The sequence below is a fragment of the Primulina tabacum genome, chromosome 2 (assembly GCF_025594145.1).
Source record: "Primulina tabacum isolate GXHZ01 chromosome 2, ASM2559414v2, whole genome shotgun sequence".
Classification (NCBI taxonomy): domain Eukaryota; kingdom Viridiplantae; phylum Streptophyta; class Magnoliopsida; order Lamiales; family Gesneriaceae; genus Primulina; species Primulina tabacum.
In genome coordinates, this window is record NC_134551.1 from 50,443,497 (window position 1) to 50,459,817 (window position 16,321).

General features: G+C 33.6%; 1 protein-coding gene across 4 annotated transcripts; it reads left to right on the forward strand.

The window, feature by feature from the left end:
* Window positions 1–1,796: 1,796 nt before the first annotated feature.
* On the forward strand, window positions 1,797–13,696 carry LOC142535731 (mitotic checkpoint serine/threonine-protein kinase BUB1). 4 transcript variants are annotated; one of them, XM_075641838.1, is made up of 14 exons: window positions 1,797–1,966; window positions 2,056–2,206; window positions 2,651–2,845; window positions 2,929–3,015; window positions 3,542–3,652; window positions 3,735–3,822; window positions 10,474–10,577; window positions 10,660–10,731; window positions 10,810–10,899; window positions 10,975–11,132; window positions 12,055–12,115; window positions 12,191–12,325; window positions 12,414–12,535; window positions 13,287–13,696. In XM_075641838.1, exons 1-14 carry the CDS (start codon window positions 1,896–1,898, stop codon window positions 13,474–13,476), a joined length of 1,635 nt encoding a protein of 544 aa, XP_075497953.1. In that variant the 5' UTR covers window positions 1,797–1,895; the 3' UTR covers window positions 13,477–13,696. The 4 variants fall into 4 exon arrangements, with proteins under 4 accessions (XP_075497953.1, XP_075497955.1, XP_075497956.1 ...); XM_075641840.1 differs by having other exon boundaries at window positions 2,651–2,839; XM_075641841.1 differs by having other exon boundaries at window positions 2,651–2,808; window positions 2,925–3,015; window positions 13,287–13,695.
* The last annotated feature ends 2,625 nt before the right edge of the window (window positions 13,697–16,321 follow it).

The window sequence follows — 16,321 nt, forward strand, 5'->3', positions numbered from 1 at the left end:
TGGGACTTCTCGACCTTCAATCTCAATTGGGATACCCATTAGTCTATATTCAGGACCAAAGTTATAAGATAAACATTTTGTTTTTGTGTGACTAATTCTAAAACATTTACTCTCAAGAGCTTCACCTCATCTATCTAATTTTTTATTTACACTTTTTTTAGTTCCGTCTATCAGGATAATATCATCTGCAGCAAACTGCAGGCACCAAGGTACCTCATCTTGAATATGTCTCATCAACTCATCCATATCCAAAACACAGAGGTAACGACTTAAAGCCGATCCTTGATGAAGTTCTACTGCCACAAAATTCACATGACATCCTTCCAACAAATCTAACACTAGTTATGACATCTTCATATGTATCTTTAACGATCTCGATGTAGCATTAAAGCACATGCTTCTTTTTAAGTACCCACCAAATTAATTCTCTGTGCACTCTATATTAAGCTTTCTTTAAGTCGAAAAATACTATATGCAGGCTCTTATGTTCTCTATATTTATCTATCATTTGTCTAATCTAGAAAATAACTTCCATTGTATACCCACCCGACATAAAACCAAATAGATTCTACAACTGAACACTCGATGTCTTACTTCTTGCATCCCATGTCCACCAACGCTCAACTCCTTCGTACTTGTCGAATTGAGTAAATTCTTAAAATAATCTCTTCACGTATTTAGCATTATCTTGCATTAAAACTCTACCATCTTCATACTTGCGAGACCGCAAAGTCACCCGAGAGGGCTGCTACCTGCATGTACATGGGGATCGCGAAGTCATCAACTGCCGTGGACGTCGGCTCTGAAAGGGGGATGCATCGTAACATGCCACGGTTTGTCCCATATCGCTCATGTAAGACCTGCTTCACGGGTTTATAATTTCTTGGACACCCTCATCTCAATATCTAGTTTTTTGATGGTGAGTTATACCCAAAAGTCATAATACTATTGTAAATAATTTAATTGGTATATAATCAAAACAAAAATCGATTTTATATTATGTAAAATTGATTTTATGTCCACTTATTAGTATTAATCCAACTAAATACACATTTATTTTCCAAGGTTATTTTATTGATTAAAATTCTAAAAACAATTTTTTATTAAAAAAATATATCATGATAAATAAAAATCATACCCTTTGTATAAAAATGATAGAATTATTAATACACACACACACACACACATATATATATATATATATATATATATATCAAGAAATTATATATCAAATATAATTAAATTTTAAAAATATTTATAAATATATAATAAAATGATAACATAGTACTTAATAAAACCTGAGACCCTAGAACTGACTAAATTTTAATTGGTTTGGTAAAATTTTATTTAAAACTATAATTATATGCTCATTTATCTTTATTTTTGAATTCAATCATATTTTTAATTATATTTTTTAATTTTTAGATAGTTTGTCATTTTTTTAAAAAAGAAATTTATTGATTAAAAAAAATAAAATTTTTCATCTTTAGTTAAATATTTTAACAATATAATATAATTAGTTTATAATTAAGGCAAAAACTTGTCTGAGACGGTCGGTCGTAGTTTGTGATACGATACATATATCTTATTTATGTCATTAATGAAAAAGTATTACTTTTTATGCTAAGAATATTATTTTTTATTGTGAATATCGGTAAGGTTGATCCATCTCATATATAAAGATTCGCTGAAACCATCTCATAAAATTCCTAGATAGTTAGTAAAACTAAATAACTTTTTCTATAATAAAATAAAATAAGATATTATACTAACAGCCCAAAAAAAAAACATTAAATCGATAACCTTACTTCCCGCCCGGTTCAGATTTCGAAAAGCAAAGCAGCCATTTCCTCTCCTCACCTTCCAATTACAGAAGGAAAACTGAGCAATCGGACATGGCTGTCATTTCACCGAATCCGACGGTCACATCCACTGACGATGGGGATCCTCTCTTACCTTGGCTCCGGTGACTCTCCAACCTTTGCTTCCATACACAATTTACATTCTCGTACAACATTTAGTCATTCTCCTCAATTACTACCTTTTATTCTTCAGTTCCATCTATGAAGCAGCGCAAACTGTAGATTCAGTTCATGAGGGCGATTCCAAGAGCTTTGATGAGCTTTTATTGAACTGTATAGGTGCTTTCAAATCCGATCCGCGGTACCGGGACGACGTCAGATTTCTCAAGATTTGGTTTCTATACGTAATATTTAATCAATCCGATTCATGAGTTTGAGTGTCATGTTCACGAGCTCTCAAAATCCGCCCGGTTCAGATTTCTCAAGATTTGGTTTCTATATTATGCGTTTCAATTTGATTTGCTTTTTGTTTCGTGATCTTGATATAATTTTAATTTCTTTTGAAAATGCAGGAATTTCCCATGGTTTAAGTTCGAAATTTTTGTGATTATGTTTTTATTTTTATCAACATTTTTCCTTGCTGTTGACTTTACCATATCGTTCATGATTTTGCACATCAGTTTTGAAATGCTTCTATGATAACCATGATACTTTCAAATTCTTGTTTCTATGGTTTACATTGTTTTTTGTTATCTTGTTATTATGTTTTAAATTTGAGCATACGGTCTTGTAATTCCTACTTTGTGGGTTAAATTTTATGTTTTTGTGCTTTTTTGAATCAATGCTAGATGGATGGTAGGTCTGACTATGAACGAGTTTATGGTGAAATGGAGGAGAACAAGATTTGTATTCATAAAGCTATGCTTTATGAATCATTTGCATTGTTTCTAGAACTTAAAGGCAGGTTTATTGATGCTTCTATGGTTTATCACCTTGGCATCTCAAGGTTCTTCGAGCTCCCTTTTCTACAGTCACATGTACATGTATATATTTTGTGAATTTGAGTGAAAGACTTTTTAAATAAAATTATTGTCACTGAGAATCGGGATGTATTTGTGTCAGGAAGGCAGAGCCATTGAGGAGGTTAAAGAAAGCACAGGTGTTGTTTCTCGAGAGAATTTCGGAAATAGTAACAAATGGTTCATTTCAAAAGGTATGCTTCAAGTTAGTTCATGGTGTCTATTGTATAGAAAAGTAGCGACAGAAAACAAGTTTCCTAACAACTAACATAGTGCTGTTGTTTTGTGGTTGTAGTTTCTTTAGAATATGATTAAAGATTGATCATCTTTGTTATACTTGTCCTAAGGAGTAATAATAAAGTTAAATTAGCATAACAGTCACCGACCTTTTTAAGATAAATTAGCGTTACAGTCAGTGACTGTTTTATCATCTATTGGATAAGTATGCTACTTACAATGTGTGCTACACTTCCTTAATTAAACATGGGGACTAGTCATATAAATTCTTAATCCAACATGAAAACTTAAGAGTTATAGGACACAACTTGGCGATTAATTCTAATTATCGTCTATTGCCTCCTTCATTGCTGCATATGTGTGTAATTATTGAGAAGTCACAATTAATCACACAACATTGATTCTTTTGATTAATGATTCATAAGAATCTGGTTTTCTGAATGAACAAAATGCGATTCAGGCGACTTTATAATTTGTTTGTAGGCTAAAAATGGGGACAGTCGTGATGTTGAAGAAAATTTTGTTAATCCGTGGTCAGTGGCAACCATAAAGAACCTATTGAAGGATCTGCATTCACAAGTCGTACAGTATGAGGTGAGACACTTAGGTCAGTAGTTCTATTCGAGTTTTGCCATTTTCTGTTATAGACAAAAGGAAGCAACAGACATTATTTCAGGGATACCATCCAAGTAACAGACCATATCCTGGAAAAGTGGCATTATCCTCGCTTCTGAAATCAGGCAGGAACAAATCCATTGATATAGGTAAACAAATCATCTTGGGTACTTGCACACATTAATTTATAATTCTTCTACTATCATGTGAGGACATCAAAGACTAGCCTGCAAGAAACTTAGTATCTGTGAAATGCACACACACATATTAAATCTTTTGTTTATCTTAACCATGTGGAGACTGATTTGCTCCCATTGGACTCTCGACATTCATTGTTCGAGAATTGATCTTTGGTTAGTTCTAAACAATGATATTGTTCAATCTATAAGTTCTAAAACAAATAATTCATGCCTATTTGATTCTAGTAGGAGGGGTGGCTTATATAATCTCAATGCATCGCACTCCATTCTTTTCTACAGCTAAATGCTTATCTTAAATTTATATTGACATCCATAAGAAGATCGTTGTTATTTGTATTGAAATCGATTCCATGTCAGATCTTATTTTAAAATACTGTTTATCAATGTAATTATATTTTTTAAGATGGAGAATTTGATAATTTAGATCCAGAAAAAAGGACAGATTCCTCGTAAAAAAATATTTTTTTTAACAAAAGTTACTTTTAAACACTTTTTGTTGTGATGGTGGTAGGGGGAAAATAGCTGCACCGGGTATGCTTTACCCCATAGTTGTCAATCGTGCGTAGCGCCTCGTAACGCAAAGGTTGCATGTGCGCATAGCGAATAGTGTAGCGATAGCTATTTGAAAATAAAACATCACAAGCATATAAATATATAATATATAGCATATAGTAACATCAATTCAATAGTTCATGCTTAAATAACAAATATATAAGTTCAAAGCATATAATACCTCAATTCTAAAACTAGAAAAACATAATATAAATTTCATCTTCATCTTCTTCATCAAGATCGAGACTATCTTCTTCATTTGATTCATTTTCTTCATCAAAGTCGAATTTATCCTCTTCATCTACAAGATTAAGTGTAGTAGATGTTTTTATTGGCTTTTTCTGTCTAGACTTAGATGTGGCTGCCTTCGAGCTTCCTGTAGGTCTAGATGTGGTCGCCATTGAGGCCCGTGTAGATGTAAGGGTTGCCTTCGGGGCCCTTTTGGATTTCCTCAATGTATAAGGAGTTTCATCTACTCCAACAACATCTGCAACAACTTGCCAAGTCAAATAATCACCATCACGAGCAAAGTCAGCCTCTTCATCCTCCAGTCTCTCTACCAACCATTCATTGTCATCATCTATTTATCTCAATATGATAGGATCGATGTGTTGGATCTCGGTTTTCTACACGCCCAAACGCAGCGGAAGATTTAAAATTTTTATTTTATTTTGACAATCAAAATATGTTTGGGCGCTCGTATGATTTTATCATAAACATTCATAGGGCGTTAATAATTTCATACTTTGGTGAATTAATCACACGGCTCCAACTATTCCGGGTTTAGTGGAGATAGCTCTTGATGAATCCCTACGAAATTCCTTCAATGACTCCTTTCTTCTAATCAGATCCACGACTAGATGATTTGTCCCTCTTCTAAATTGCACTAGTAATTTAGAAGAATTTTTGCGTAGAAATATAATACGAAAAATTCGACTCAAAAATTTTAAGCCAAATTTTTCTTGTTTTTGAAGGAATTTTCGAGAGCCCTATTCCTGTGATTTGAGAAGAGCCGATAGTTATATAAAAGATTTCAAAAACCTTTCGGATGCTATCAAGTCAAGTAAGAAATCAAATCTTTATTTTATTTTCTAATCTTTTATTAACTTAATTAATTACTTACTTAATTAAGTTAATTAAAGATTCCAAAAACTTGCATCCCATAAGTCTCGAAAATCTCATATTCCAATTTTTGTGGAGACTATGATTTTAGGTCAAAAATTTTTAAAATAAAAATTACATGACCTAATTACCATAATTAACATTAATAGGCTTGATTAATTAATTGGGCTAGTCCAACTAGTTTAATTAATTAATCAAAGTCCATTAAGAACTTTAATTATTTAGTATGTTGGACTTGTATTCCTACAAGCCCATTAAACATACTTCCCACTATATTTAATTTAATATTTAATAAACTCAACCTTTGAGCTTAATAAATTAAATACATTATAAATTCAACATTTGAATTTAATATTTAAATTGTAAATTCAACTCCTTGAATTTTATCACCTCCAAAATTTAATATTTAATAAACCCAATTTTTGAGTTTAATTAATTAAATTATCAAATTTTATAAATTCAACTCTTTGAATTTATTCTCTCCAAATTTCATAAATTCAACTTTTGAATTTACTATATCATAAATTCAACTCCTTGAATTATTTTCTCAAAATTTAATTATCATAAATTCAACTCCTTGAATTTACTATATCATAATATAAATTCAACTCCTTGAATTTATTCTCTCAATGTTTTCTATAAATCCAACTCTTTGAATTTATTATCTCAACGGGGACAAAATAATCCAGTGCTTGTGTGACCCTCAATGGTTCAGGGATACAGCTAGCCGTGGGTTCACAACTCTTTGTGATTCAGGACAATTCCTTTATTCGGGCTTACCCTAGTTAGCCCCATTCTTTTCATCAACACCTTGATTAAGAATGTCAGAACTCATTTCTGATCGCACCCATCGGATCATGGTAAGAGCGTCTAGTAGCATCGCCCCATGATCCCCTAGGTATCACTGATAGTGCCTGCAAGAACCAGTCGATTATGATTAACGTACAGTACGGTCCCTTCATCTCATATATCCCGATCGAATCTGCAACCATTGGTTCATCGAGGGTTGCATAATAATTCGATAACTATGTGATCCTTCTCCAACGTACATCTCGTACTCTGGCCAGAGATTCCATGCACTATTATTTCATTAGATCACATAGGATATCCACACCCGTAGGTGAGCGGTGAATCCCCGACTACAATGCACTGGCTCCTATATGTGTCGCAACTATACCCAACCTCGCCACCTGATGACTCTCCTGGAGCCGGTAAACGAGTCAAAGCACAGCCCTAGCATATAGAGCCTCAGTGTTGTCTCGGGTCGTAAGGACTAATGGTGTACAATCATAATCACGGACTTATCCTCTCGATGAATGATAACCACTTGAAAGTCCGAGGGAGGGTTGTTCGATATAATCATCATATGACTACCCATCTGCATGTTTGGACATCTCTATGCCCTTACCAATAAACGCAGTACACAACATCACAGATGCTAGTCTCGAGCTCAAGCGGCCTTTATCCCTGTTTTAGGCGGCTGAATCGACTAGGAACGAATTTAGAATATGCAGTGTTTACAAATGAGTTTCAACATCGAATTACGATTCATTTGTATTAAAGCATAATCAAGGACTTTATCTATGCTGCTTTGCATGGGTATACAGATAAAGTATAACAAGACCATAAAAAGTTAAATTATATTAAAATAAAGATTGTTTATTTCACTTGAGTCAATAAATTCCCTAGCCAACCGTTGGCTTGCAGGGACATCTACTCTAACACGATGGTATCACGACTATCGTATTTACGTCTAAGAGCTTTGCATGTAACTAATGAACACCAAATCATTCAGGCTGCATTTATTTATATAAGTTTATCAAGGCATGAGGCATGAGAATGAATCCTTAAAACTTCACAAGTAATAGAAAATAAAAAATGTAATATTATAAAGGCTTACATGTTCAAACACACTCCAATTGTGCTCACAACCATAAGAGCTACAAGTGAGACTGAGTATCTTCTGGGCGAGTCTTTATAACTTTGTTGTCGAAACTCCATATGAGTTCCACCATGCAGCTAGTTAATAACAATAGTTATATTAATATTTCGCATTGAATTTATTTCAAAAAAATAAGGAAAAACTTGTCCTTTAAATATATTTTCATACCTGGTGATTCCACTTTTCTCATTTCGAACTTCCTTCCCAAAAAGACCTTCGGATTGTTTGTATTTTAAAAACAATGTATGTATTTTTCATTCTGCCTCAGGATCATCAGTCAACCTATTGATTGCATTATACAACCTCGTATCTACTTCATCATCTATCTAAGAATTTGAGTAAAAGAACTCAGGGTTCAAGAAATAACTCGTTGCATGCAAGTCTTGATGGAGCTGCAACTGCCACCTATTGTCAATTATCTCAAAAACATCTTTGTACATATCTTCCTTATTTTCAACGACTTGCTATTTTCTCCTTAGCCCTATCAATTGCCTCGTACATATAACCCATGATAGGCTTTTTCTCCCCATCCACCAACCGAAGTACCTCCAATAATGGGCCACCAACTTTCATAGCATAAATGATATAATACCAAAACGAAGGCATCGATATAATTTTCTCTGCTTGTTTACCAGTCTATTCCTTCGCAAATTTTCTTTTACTTCAATTTTCTGAAGTAAACATCTTTCTCAAATTTTGCTTATGCTGCTAAAAGCTTCTCATAGTCAAGAAAGCAGTGGCAAAACGAGTTTTAGCTGACCTAATAAGGTCTCTTTGGTCAGTGAACTCTCTCATCATGTTCAACAAAATAGTTTAGTTGTAAATATATCCGTTAACACCGACTGCCCGCTCAAGTGCCCTCTTCGAATCCGGCATTTTGAATATGTCCTCAAACATCAAGTCCAAACAATGTGCCGCACACGGGGCCCAATACAAGTTTGGATATTTCTCCATTAACTTCTTTTTTGTAAAGGACAAGAACATAATAGGTTAGTTAATCAAATTAATTAATGAAAGTTAAAAATGTAACTTATTATGTTAGATTTTCTCATCGGCATAAACATTATTTGATACATTGTCGGTGACCCCTTGAACGATATTATTCACCCCAACTTTTTGCACGAACTTGTTAAGCCACTCAAACATCTTCTCACGAGTATGAGAATAGCTAGATTCATCAACCGATTCAATAAACATGCTGCCTTTTGGGGCATTCACCAAGAAATTGATTAGTGATCTCCGCTTTTTATCTCTCCACCCATTAGCCATTGAAGTACAATCATTCTTCGCCATCTCCTCTTCATTTTGTTTCAAAATCAGCTTTGTGTGGTTGATCTTCTCCTTTAAAAGTGGTTATCTCACCTCATGGTAACTAGTGGTTTCATCCCAGGACCATATTGTCCAATTGCTTTGATCATTGGCTTGAAGTTGTCATATTTGACCGCATTGAATGAGATCCCTGTAACATACATCTACCTTGCAAATTTTTGAATTGCATCAGACCTCGGTTTTTGAACTTTATTAAATTGGGGTGCTTTACCACCTTGATTATTGGCATCTAGCTTAAAGAAAGCATTTATAAGACCCAATTGCCGTGGTTTTTTGGGCTGTAATATTGAGGAATTGACCAAGGAAGAAATAGATGTCGACCGATTTCCACGAGAGGGATCCCCGTGTGAATCGATATCATCTCCTTGCTCTTCTATGTCAAAAACATCATCAAAGTGAGGTATGGAATTCATGACAGTTTTTTGGACTAACTTTTCTTCAAAGTGATCTTTGCTCTTCTATATCAAAAACATCATCAAAGTGAGGTATAAAATCCATGACAATTTTTTGGGCTAACTTTTCTTCAAAGTGATATTTCATTTCTTGCTTAACACACGTTGGGACTTTTGGTCAAGATTTTTTATTTTTAAATTATCCGACAAGATGTTGTTTGAGCCTTGTTATCCTACTCTTTGTAACATTTTGGCAAAAGTTGCATAATCTTGTCTAGGTTGACCATCCTCCCATAGTTCCATCCAATATATTTTTTCCTTATATCTTCTTATAAGTTTTTCATCTTTTAAACTCTGAAAAGTAAGAAAAAAAACTTTTCGTTGTTAGCATTGAAATATCTTAAAATTAAGAAAAGTAAAATCTGAAAATTAAGAATAGTTTTAACAACTAAAATTAAGAAAAGTAAAATTTGAAAATTATTGAAAAACCTTTAATAGAATAATTAAAATCTGAAAATTATTGTAAATGCAGAAAAATAGAATTATTGTAAAATCTGAAAATTATTTAAAGTTTTTTACTTCAAAGTGCAGTGCGTGTAGCCCCCGCCACGGGGCTTCGTTATGAGCAATACGCTCATTATTGACAACTATGCTTTACCCGGTGTAGCATCCACCATTGATTTGGTGTGAGGCCCCACGTCAAATGAATGGTTATTTCCCACCGAGTGAAGCACACTTGATGGAGTTTATAATTTCCCATGGTAGGGCTCTCCTGTTTAATAATCTTAAGTAGGAAATAGAAGGTTTCTACTCCTTTACATGTGGGAGCTGAGCCCTAGGCTCTAGCCATGTCAGTGTTGTATACATCCTTTTCGCTTTAAGCAATATTTCTTTCAGGTTACTTAAGTTTGAAGGTAATGCAGTCCGGAGTCGAACAGGACTGAATTTGCTCTCAATAAATCTAATAAACCAAAATTTAGATATAGCGCTCATCAACTTACAAACTTCAGTCTCCTTAGAAAGCATCTACCAAAAGACCTCTATAAAACCAATTTAAGATGGCTTAAGAACCTGTTATCTGCCAATCTCTTAGTCTTTGCTTGCTTGTGTTCCTGAACATCATCAGTATGAGTACTCTAATTTTAAGACAAACGGGTGTGAATGTCAAGTACTAGTAAATTTCCTTTTGTTATTATTACCATCATACTAGGCTTGAAGGCTGTCTGCTCGACTTCTGAGTATTTTGGATTTATAATGCTTAAGGTGGAAACAAGTACGAGATCAAAGGGTGTGCAGGTCAGGGTGGATTTGCTCAGGTGTTTAAAGCATATGTCGACAGCAATCCTGATGATGTTGTTGCCCTTAAAGTAATTATACATCTTTTTCACCTTTTACGAAATTAGAGTTCACTGTAAGTTATTATTGATTCCGGACCTTCCAATCTGACAGATACAAAAACCGCCCTTTCCTTGGGAATTTTACATGTACCGGCAACTTGATATGCGGATTTCAGAAAAAGAGGTAAATGAACGTCTTGACAAAAAATCTACATGTAATCTATTTCATAAAGTCGTTTCTCATTATAGCTCATTTTTTCAGAGGATCAGTTTTGGCTTTGCTCATAGATTGCACCTCTATTCTGACTACAGCGTTCTGGTCTCTGATTATTTGTCTCATGGCACGCTTCAGGTTGACATACATTTATTCATCAGGTTCACGTTGTAAAGCTTTTCCCCTTACAAGGTTCATGTTAAAATTCTGCAGGATGCCATAAATTCTAATGCCGTCATAGGGGGGTCTATGGAAGAAGTGTTGTGCATTTATTATACCATAGAAATGCTTCAAATTCTTGAAACATTGCATGATGCTAAAATTATCCATGGTGACTTTAAACCTGATAATCTGCTCATCCGGTATTCCAGGTAATTCAACATGTTGAATTACCAACAGGAAGGCACTTTATCATTTTATGATTAGAAGCCCTGGGCTTCGAAGACTTGATTTACTTATTTCCTTTTGCTAGATTTCATGGCACAATTTTACCCATTTATCACACGTGTCAGTATTTTCATCGCAAGACAGATATGTAATTACTTCTAATCTACTTACCTGAAACAAGTGTATCTAAGCAGTATATCTTCCTGTTCTTCTGGACATCTTCAACCTCTATTACCCCTTTCTATGTTAAGCTTGTTAGACTGTAGATACAACAGTACTTGTGGATATAATGGAAGACCAACGAAGTGAAGCTTTTTTTTTTTGGAATAAATTGAAGCATTTAACTATCTTACATTTGTAAAAATGCTATCTTCAAAACTGGGAATTAATTATAGCACCTTATCAATGTTGTTTTCCATTTTAAAAACATAGCTTGTCAATGTATATCACATCCGTTAAGACTCCATTGTGAAGTAGTGTGAAGATTATAGTGGCGTAATTCCTGAATTTTCCTCCAAAAACCTCCTTTTTTGGTCTGAATCTCCAGCTAAATTATATTCCATAAATCAAATTGAATCTCTATTGCCCAGGGCCACACTCCCAACCTAGTACTAGAGGTTGAAATTGTGTAAAACATAGAAGTAAACATTTCCGATCTCGAAACTAGTTGCCGAATGATGTAATTCTTTTCCTTTTTCCCAATCTCCAAAATATAGATCAGATCTCTGTTTGGTAAAACCTTTTCCTGAAGTGCGAAAGAGAGTTACCCTCCCTTAACTTCTTCTGGTCGTTGTAGGCTTTGTTTGTGTTATGTTATATTATATTCTTAAGTAGTTGCACAGTTACACTTCATGGTCCTTCTTGAGTGTTTAGTCAAATTCATAACTTTGCATAACTCAATGCTAGGGTTGATCCAACCGAAAATGAAAATGATTTCCGCAAACGTACTGGATCTTGGCATGATCAGGTAATTTCCAAATGCCTTATGTGCATGGTTATTCAGTTGATATTGCTACATTACAAGTCAGGTTATATCCATCAGGGTCTATGCCTTGTCGACTGGGGAAGAGGAATCGATTTAGATCTCTTTCCGCAAGGCACCAAGTTTATTGGAGATAGTCGAACTTCTGGCTTTCGTTGCCTTGAGATGCAAGAAAACAAGCCTTGGAATTTTCAGGTACATTTTACGTAATCAATCATTATGGATAGTCCTTATCAACACTGTTATATAACTTGACTGTTCCTTTTTCGGCATTTGAGATCAGGTGGACTTGTATGGAATGTGTGTTGTCGTTCACTTGATGCTTCACAATACATATATGGAGATTGAAAAAAGATACTCCTCTGATGGAAACTGCTTTTACCAACCTAAATCACACTACAAAAGGTTTGTCCCATCTTTCAAAATCTTTAAATATTATTGTCATGGAGTATGAACAATCCACTAATGGCAGGATTCTAGATGGGATAGATGATGCTAAAGGCATCAAATTTGTAGTCCTATAAATCCATACAAACTTTTCCGCAAGTCAACGTGAGACATAGCTATCAGAATCCGCTAATCTTCAGAACATGATGCATTCATTGCAACCTAATATATTAGGATCCAATAAATATATACATGTAGCACTACATCTTTCAAGTTCAAATTGCAGTTCTCATGAAAACAACACTTTTTCTTGGGTAATAACTTGTTGTTCCCTCCAATGACCTGTTCTACTATCCATTTGTAGCTGTATGGACCCATTAATGAGATCCTCCCACTAACTGAACTTCGCAAACATCCCATTCGTTTCCATTTTCGCTTAGCGAATTGTCACTTAATTTACTAAAACTCTTATTTATAATCTGATGCGGGACATGATTATCACAACGACTATCACATTCTCTTTTGGCTATCATACCATTTATCATGTGCCAGAGTTCACAAACGTGTTATACGTAAATATCACACCAAAACCTGCCAAATATGGTTCATTTTGTATATAGATTCTTTAGTCAAAACTCAGATCTCATAACTAGTTCAAATTATTTATTTGCTTTAAAATAGAATTTTACAAAATAAGTTTCCCTTGCGTTCAAAGTTTGAACAAGTTTCGATCCATCTAATTTATAGTCTTCAAATTTTTGTATTTCAGATATTGGAACATCCAACTCTGGAAAGATTTGTTTTTGAAGTTACTCAACATGGATCCAAATGAAGATCACAAGATATTATTGCGATGTTTGAGGGAGTCATTCCAAGATTACATGTGCTCAGATCCAAAGCTAATTAAAAAGCTGAAGCAATTATTGGTAAAGCAAAGAGCATCCTTATGTTCTGCTTAAGGCATTAAACTTCTATCCTCAACACCTTTGTTGAAGTTAGTCGAGTCTTTGGTATAGCTAATATGGTTGTGTTAAGCAGTTATTATTAGGTACATGTTTTCCGAAGTTATGTTTTATTTTTTATAGAGTTCAAAATCTGTATCCAACCATTTAGTTCTTGATTCTTGAATTGCGCTTGTGAGCGATATTAATGATTAGTTTAAGTTGATAAAGATAAAAATTTCATTACATCATCACATTTTCCTTCAAATGTAAGCCAATACCATAAGTTGCTACTCGCTTAATAGTCTTAAAAAAATATATGATGGAATTAGAGAATATATGAAAAATCTTACCGACCCTAGATTAGAGTAAAAAAAAAGTTAAGTTCATCGGATTAATCTATTCTGCCATGAAAAAATAGGCAAGCTAGATCATTATTTCAGTGTAAGTTTGAAGGTGGGTCTAAATAGGTCAGTTCGTTTGGGTAGCTTGTTGGGGTGGGTCAATTTTTTTTAATTTTTTTTATTATATTCTTTCAATTATTTATGTATAGTTAATGAGCTTTGAATGATTTGTGTTATTTATAAAGGTTTACTATGCTAGATTAAATTTGAAAGATTTATATTATTTATAATGATTTATGTATATCTGATGATAAATTTTGAAAGACTTGTATTATCCATAATAATTTATGTAATATTTTTAAAAAAAAAAATATTTTGACATTTGTTTTTAAATTTTTGGAGGGATTGGATTGCGGTTTTCCCAACCATCCTAATTGGTGGGACGGGGTGGAGCCAACCCACCGATTTGACAACTCCGCTAAAAAGCTATCCTTATTTCTTAAGCAATCTTTAAAGCTGTACGTACCAAAGCGACCTAATAGGAGCTTCGTTATTTTGGCAAACCTCTGCGTTAAATTTGGCTCAGAGATCTCATTTTTTTAAAATTTTTTTATTTGTATTTATTATAAATATTTGTATTAAAAATTATAAATATTATTTAAATAATAGCTTAATATTTATTTTATTATGTTAATAATTAGAAAAATATATTAAATAAAATATAATAATTAATATATGTAAAATAAAAAAAATATTTCGAGAATATTTTTTTTGGTGTAATATTTGAAATAATGGGTTGGAGATGGATGTTGTATTTAGTGCAGAAATCACATTATTTTAGTGTAAAATTTGTACCCAAAATTGCGCATAAACCCACGCACGTTCTTTTATTTTTCCTTCTCCCAAAATTGCCCCTAAACCCACTCACGTTCTTTTATTTTTCCTTCTCAAATCACTTTTCCCTTTTCAATCACAGATTGCGTTTTCTTTTTACCTCTCACCAATTCACGCTCTTCTCAACTCAAACCCATCCTTTTGTCTCAAACAAAACAATCGAAACAGCAGTTTCCCTCAAACAGAAAAATTGCAAATCAAGATGGTTGTTGCTTCTTCTTCGACTGTCAAAAATTATCAACCCCATCGTCCGTTTCTTTTTCTTCCGATACAAATAAAAAAACCCACAACACTGTTGATTTTCAAAATCTTCGGTTGTAGCTTCTGCACGAAGTCAATTTCTGCATACGGCGATACTCATGGAAACAGACGTGGTGATCGTGGGGACATTGAACGGGGATATTGAATCCGAGTTGAGAAAATTCTGGCATTATTTGTCAGTTAGATTTTTGAAGGAGTTTTCTCGGTGTCACAACACGATTCATGCAGTGCGTCACAATCAACTCCGCTTGATAGTCGTATGAGAAACTCTCACCTACCACATTTTCTTATTTGGTTCGCTTCAGTTGTTGATATGTTTCAATTCGTTATTCCATCATTTAATTTGAATCAACCCCACATTAGATTCTTTTTCTTTCATTGCCAATAAACTTAATATATTTAGTGTCAATTTTAGTTTCAAATGTATTTTTATTTTCAAATTTAGTTTCTGTTGATTTGGGATTTTAAATAATCGTCAATGTGATTTGTAATTACAGTTTCCAATTCAACCATTTCAATGTTTGCTTAGTATTTTTTCACTGTTCGGTTTCATAAATTAAGTTATGTTGATTATTTCCATTACCTTATTGTACCTTTTGTCTTTTGGATCGTGCTATTTATGGGATAATCGCATATACAAGCACCTATTTAACAACGCTATGCTTTGTTATGTAATTCACGTAGGCTTCTATTAATTTTATATTCATTGTTGCATTTGTTAAAAGACAGTGCATACAAAATTTTATCATTCCATTTGAGGTGTTAGCTTATATATGATGTGAGCTTCTCATAAATCTAAATTGTGTGTTTTCTACCTAATTCAACAATTTATTCTAGCGATATACGATTACTATTGTTAATCGATTATATTTCCACCGAGTTGCAGAATCTCATTTCTGCCTTTTTCTCCCTTCCATCATTCTGCCAGATCCCGTGTTACTTCATAGAATGGCCATAAACGGTAACAATGGGCTTTTAGTGTTAAGGTTTCACATGATTTACTAAGTTTATGAGTGATATCACCGCATGGAAGCTTGCTCTAACAAGATAAAACAAAGAAAGAACATACTTATTGGTCAGGCATTAACCATTTCAATCGCCTATGCAGGTACGCACGTATTTGACAATGCTCTATTTTGTTGTTTAACTCACGTCAACAACTAATAGTTTTATGTTCATTATTGAGTTTGTTAACAGACATTACAGACATAGTTTTATCAAACTATTCGGGTTGGTTCCTATCTATCACTATAATCCTTTAAAAATAATTTCTTCATGTCATTGTTTCTCATCGATTTTTCATCATGTTATCTCATTTGCAGAGATTTTGTGAAGATTCATCAATGCATTAGCGATTTTACGTA

What these genes read in the sequence shown, in the direction of transcription:
- LOC142535731 (XM_075641838.1), top strand. Translation starts at nt 1,896, where the DNA reads ATGGCTGTCATTTCACCGAATCCGACGGTCACATCCACTGACGATGGG. An exon ending in CACAAGTCGTACAGTATGAG is followed by an intron (nt 3,653 to 3,734) that starts GTGAGACACTTA and finishes ACATTATTTCAG; the next exon opens with GGATACCATCCAAGTAACAG. An exon ending in CTGCTCATCCGGTATTCCAG is followed by an intron (nt 11,133 to 12,054) that starts GTAATTCAACAT and finishes ACTCAATGCTAG; the next exon opens with GGTTGATCCAACCGAAAATG.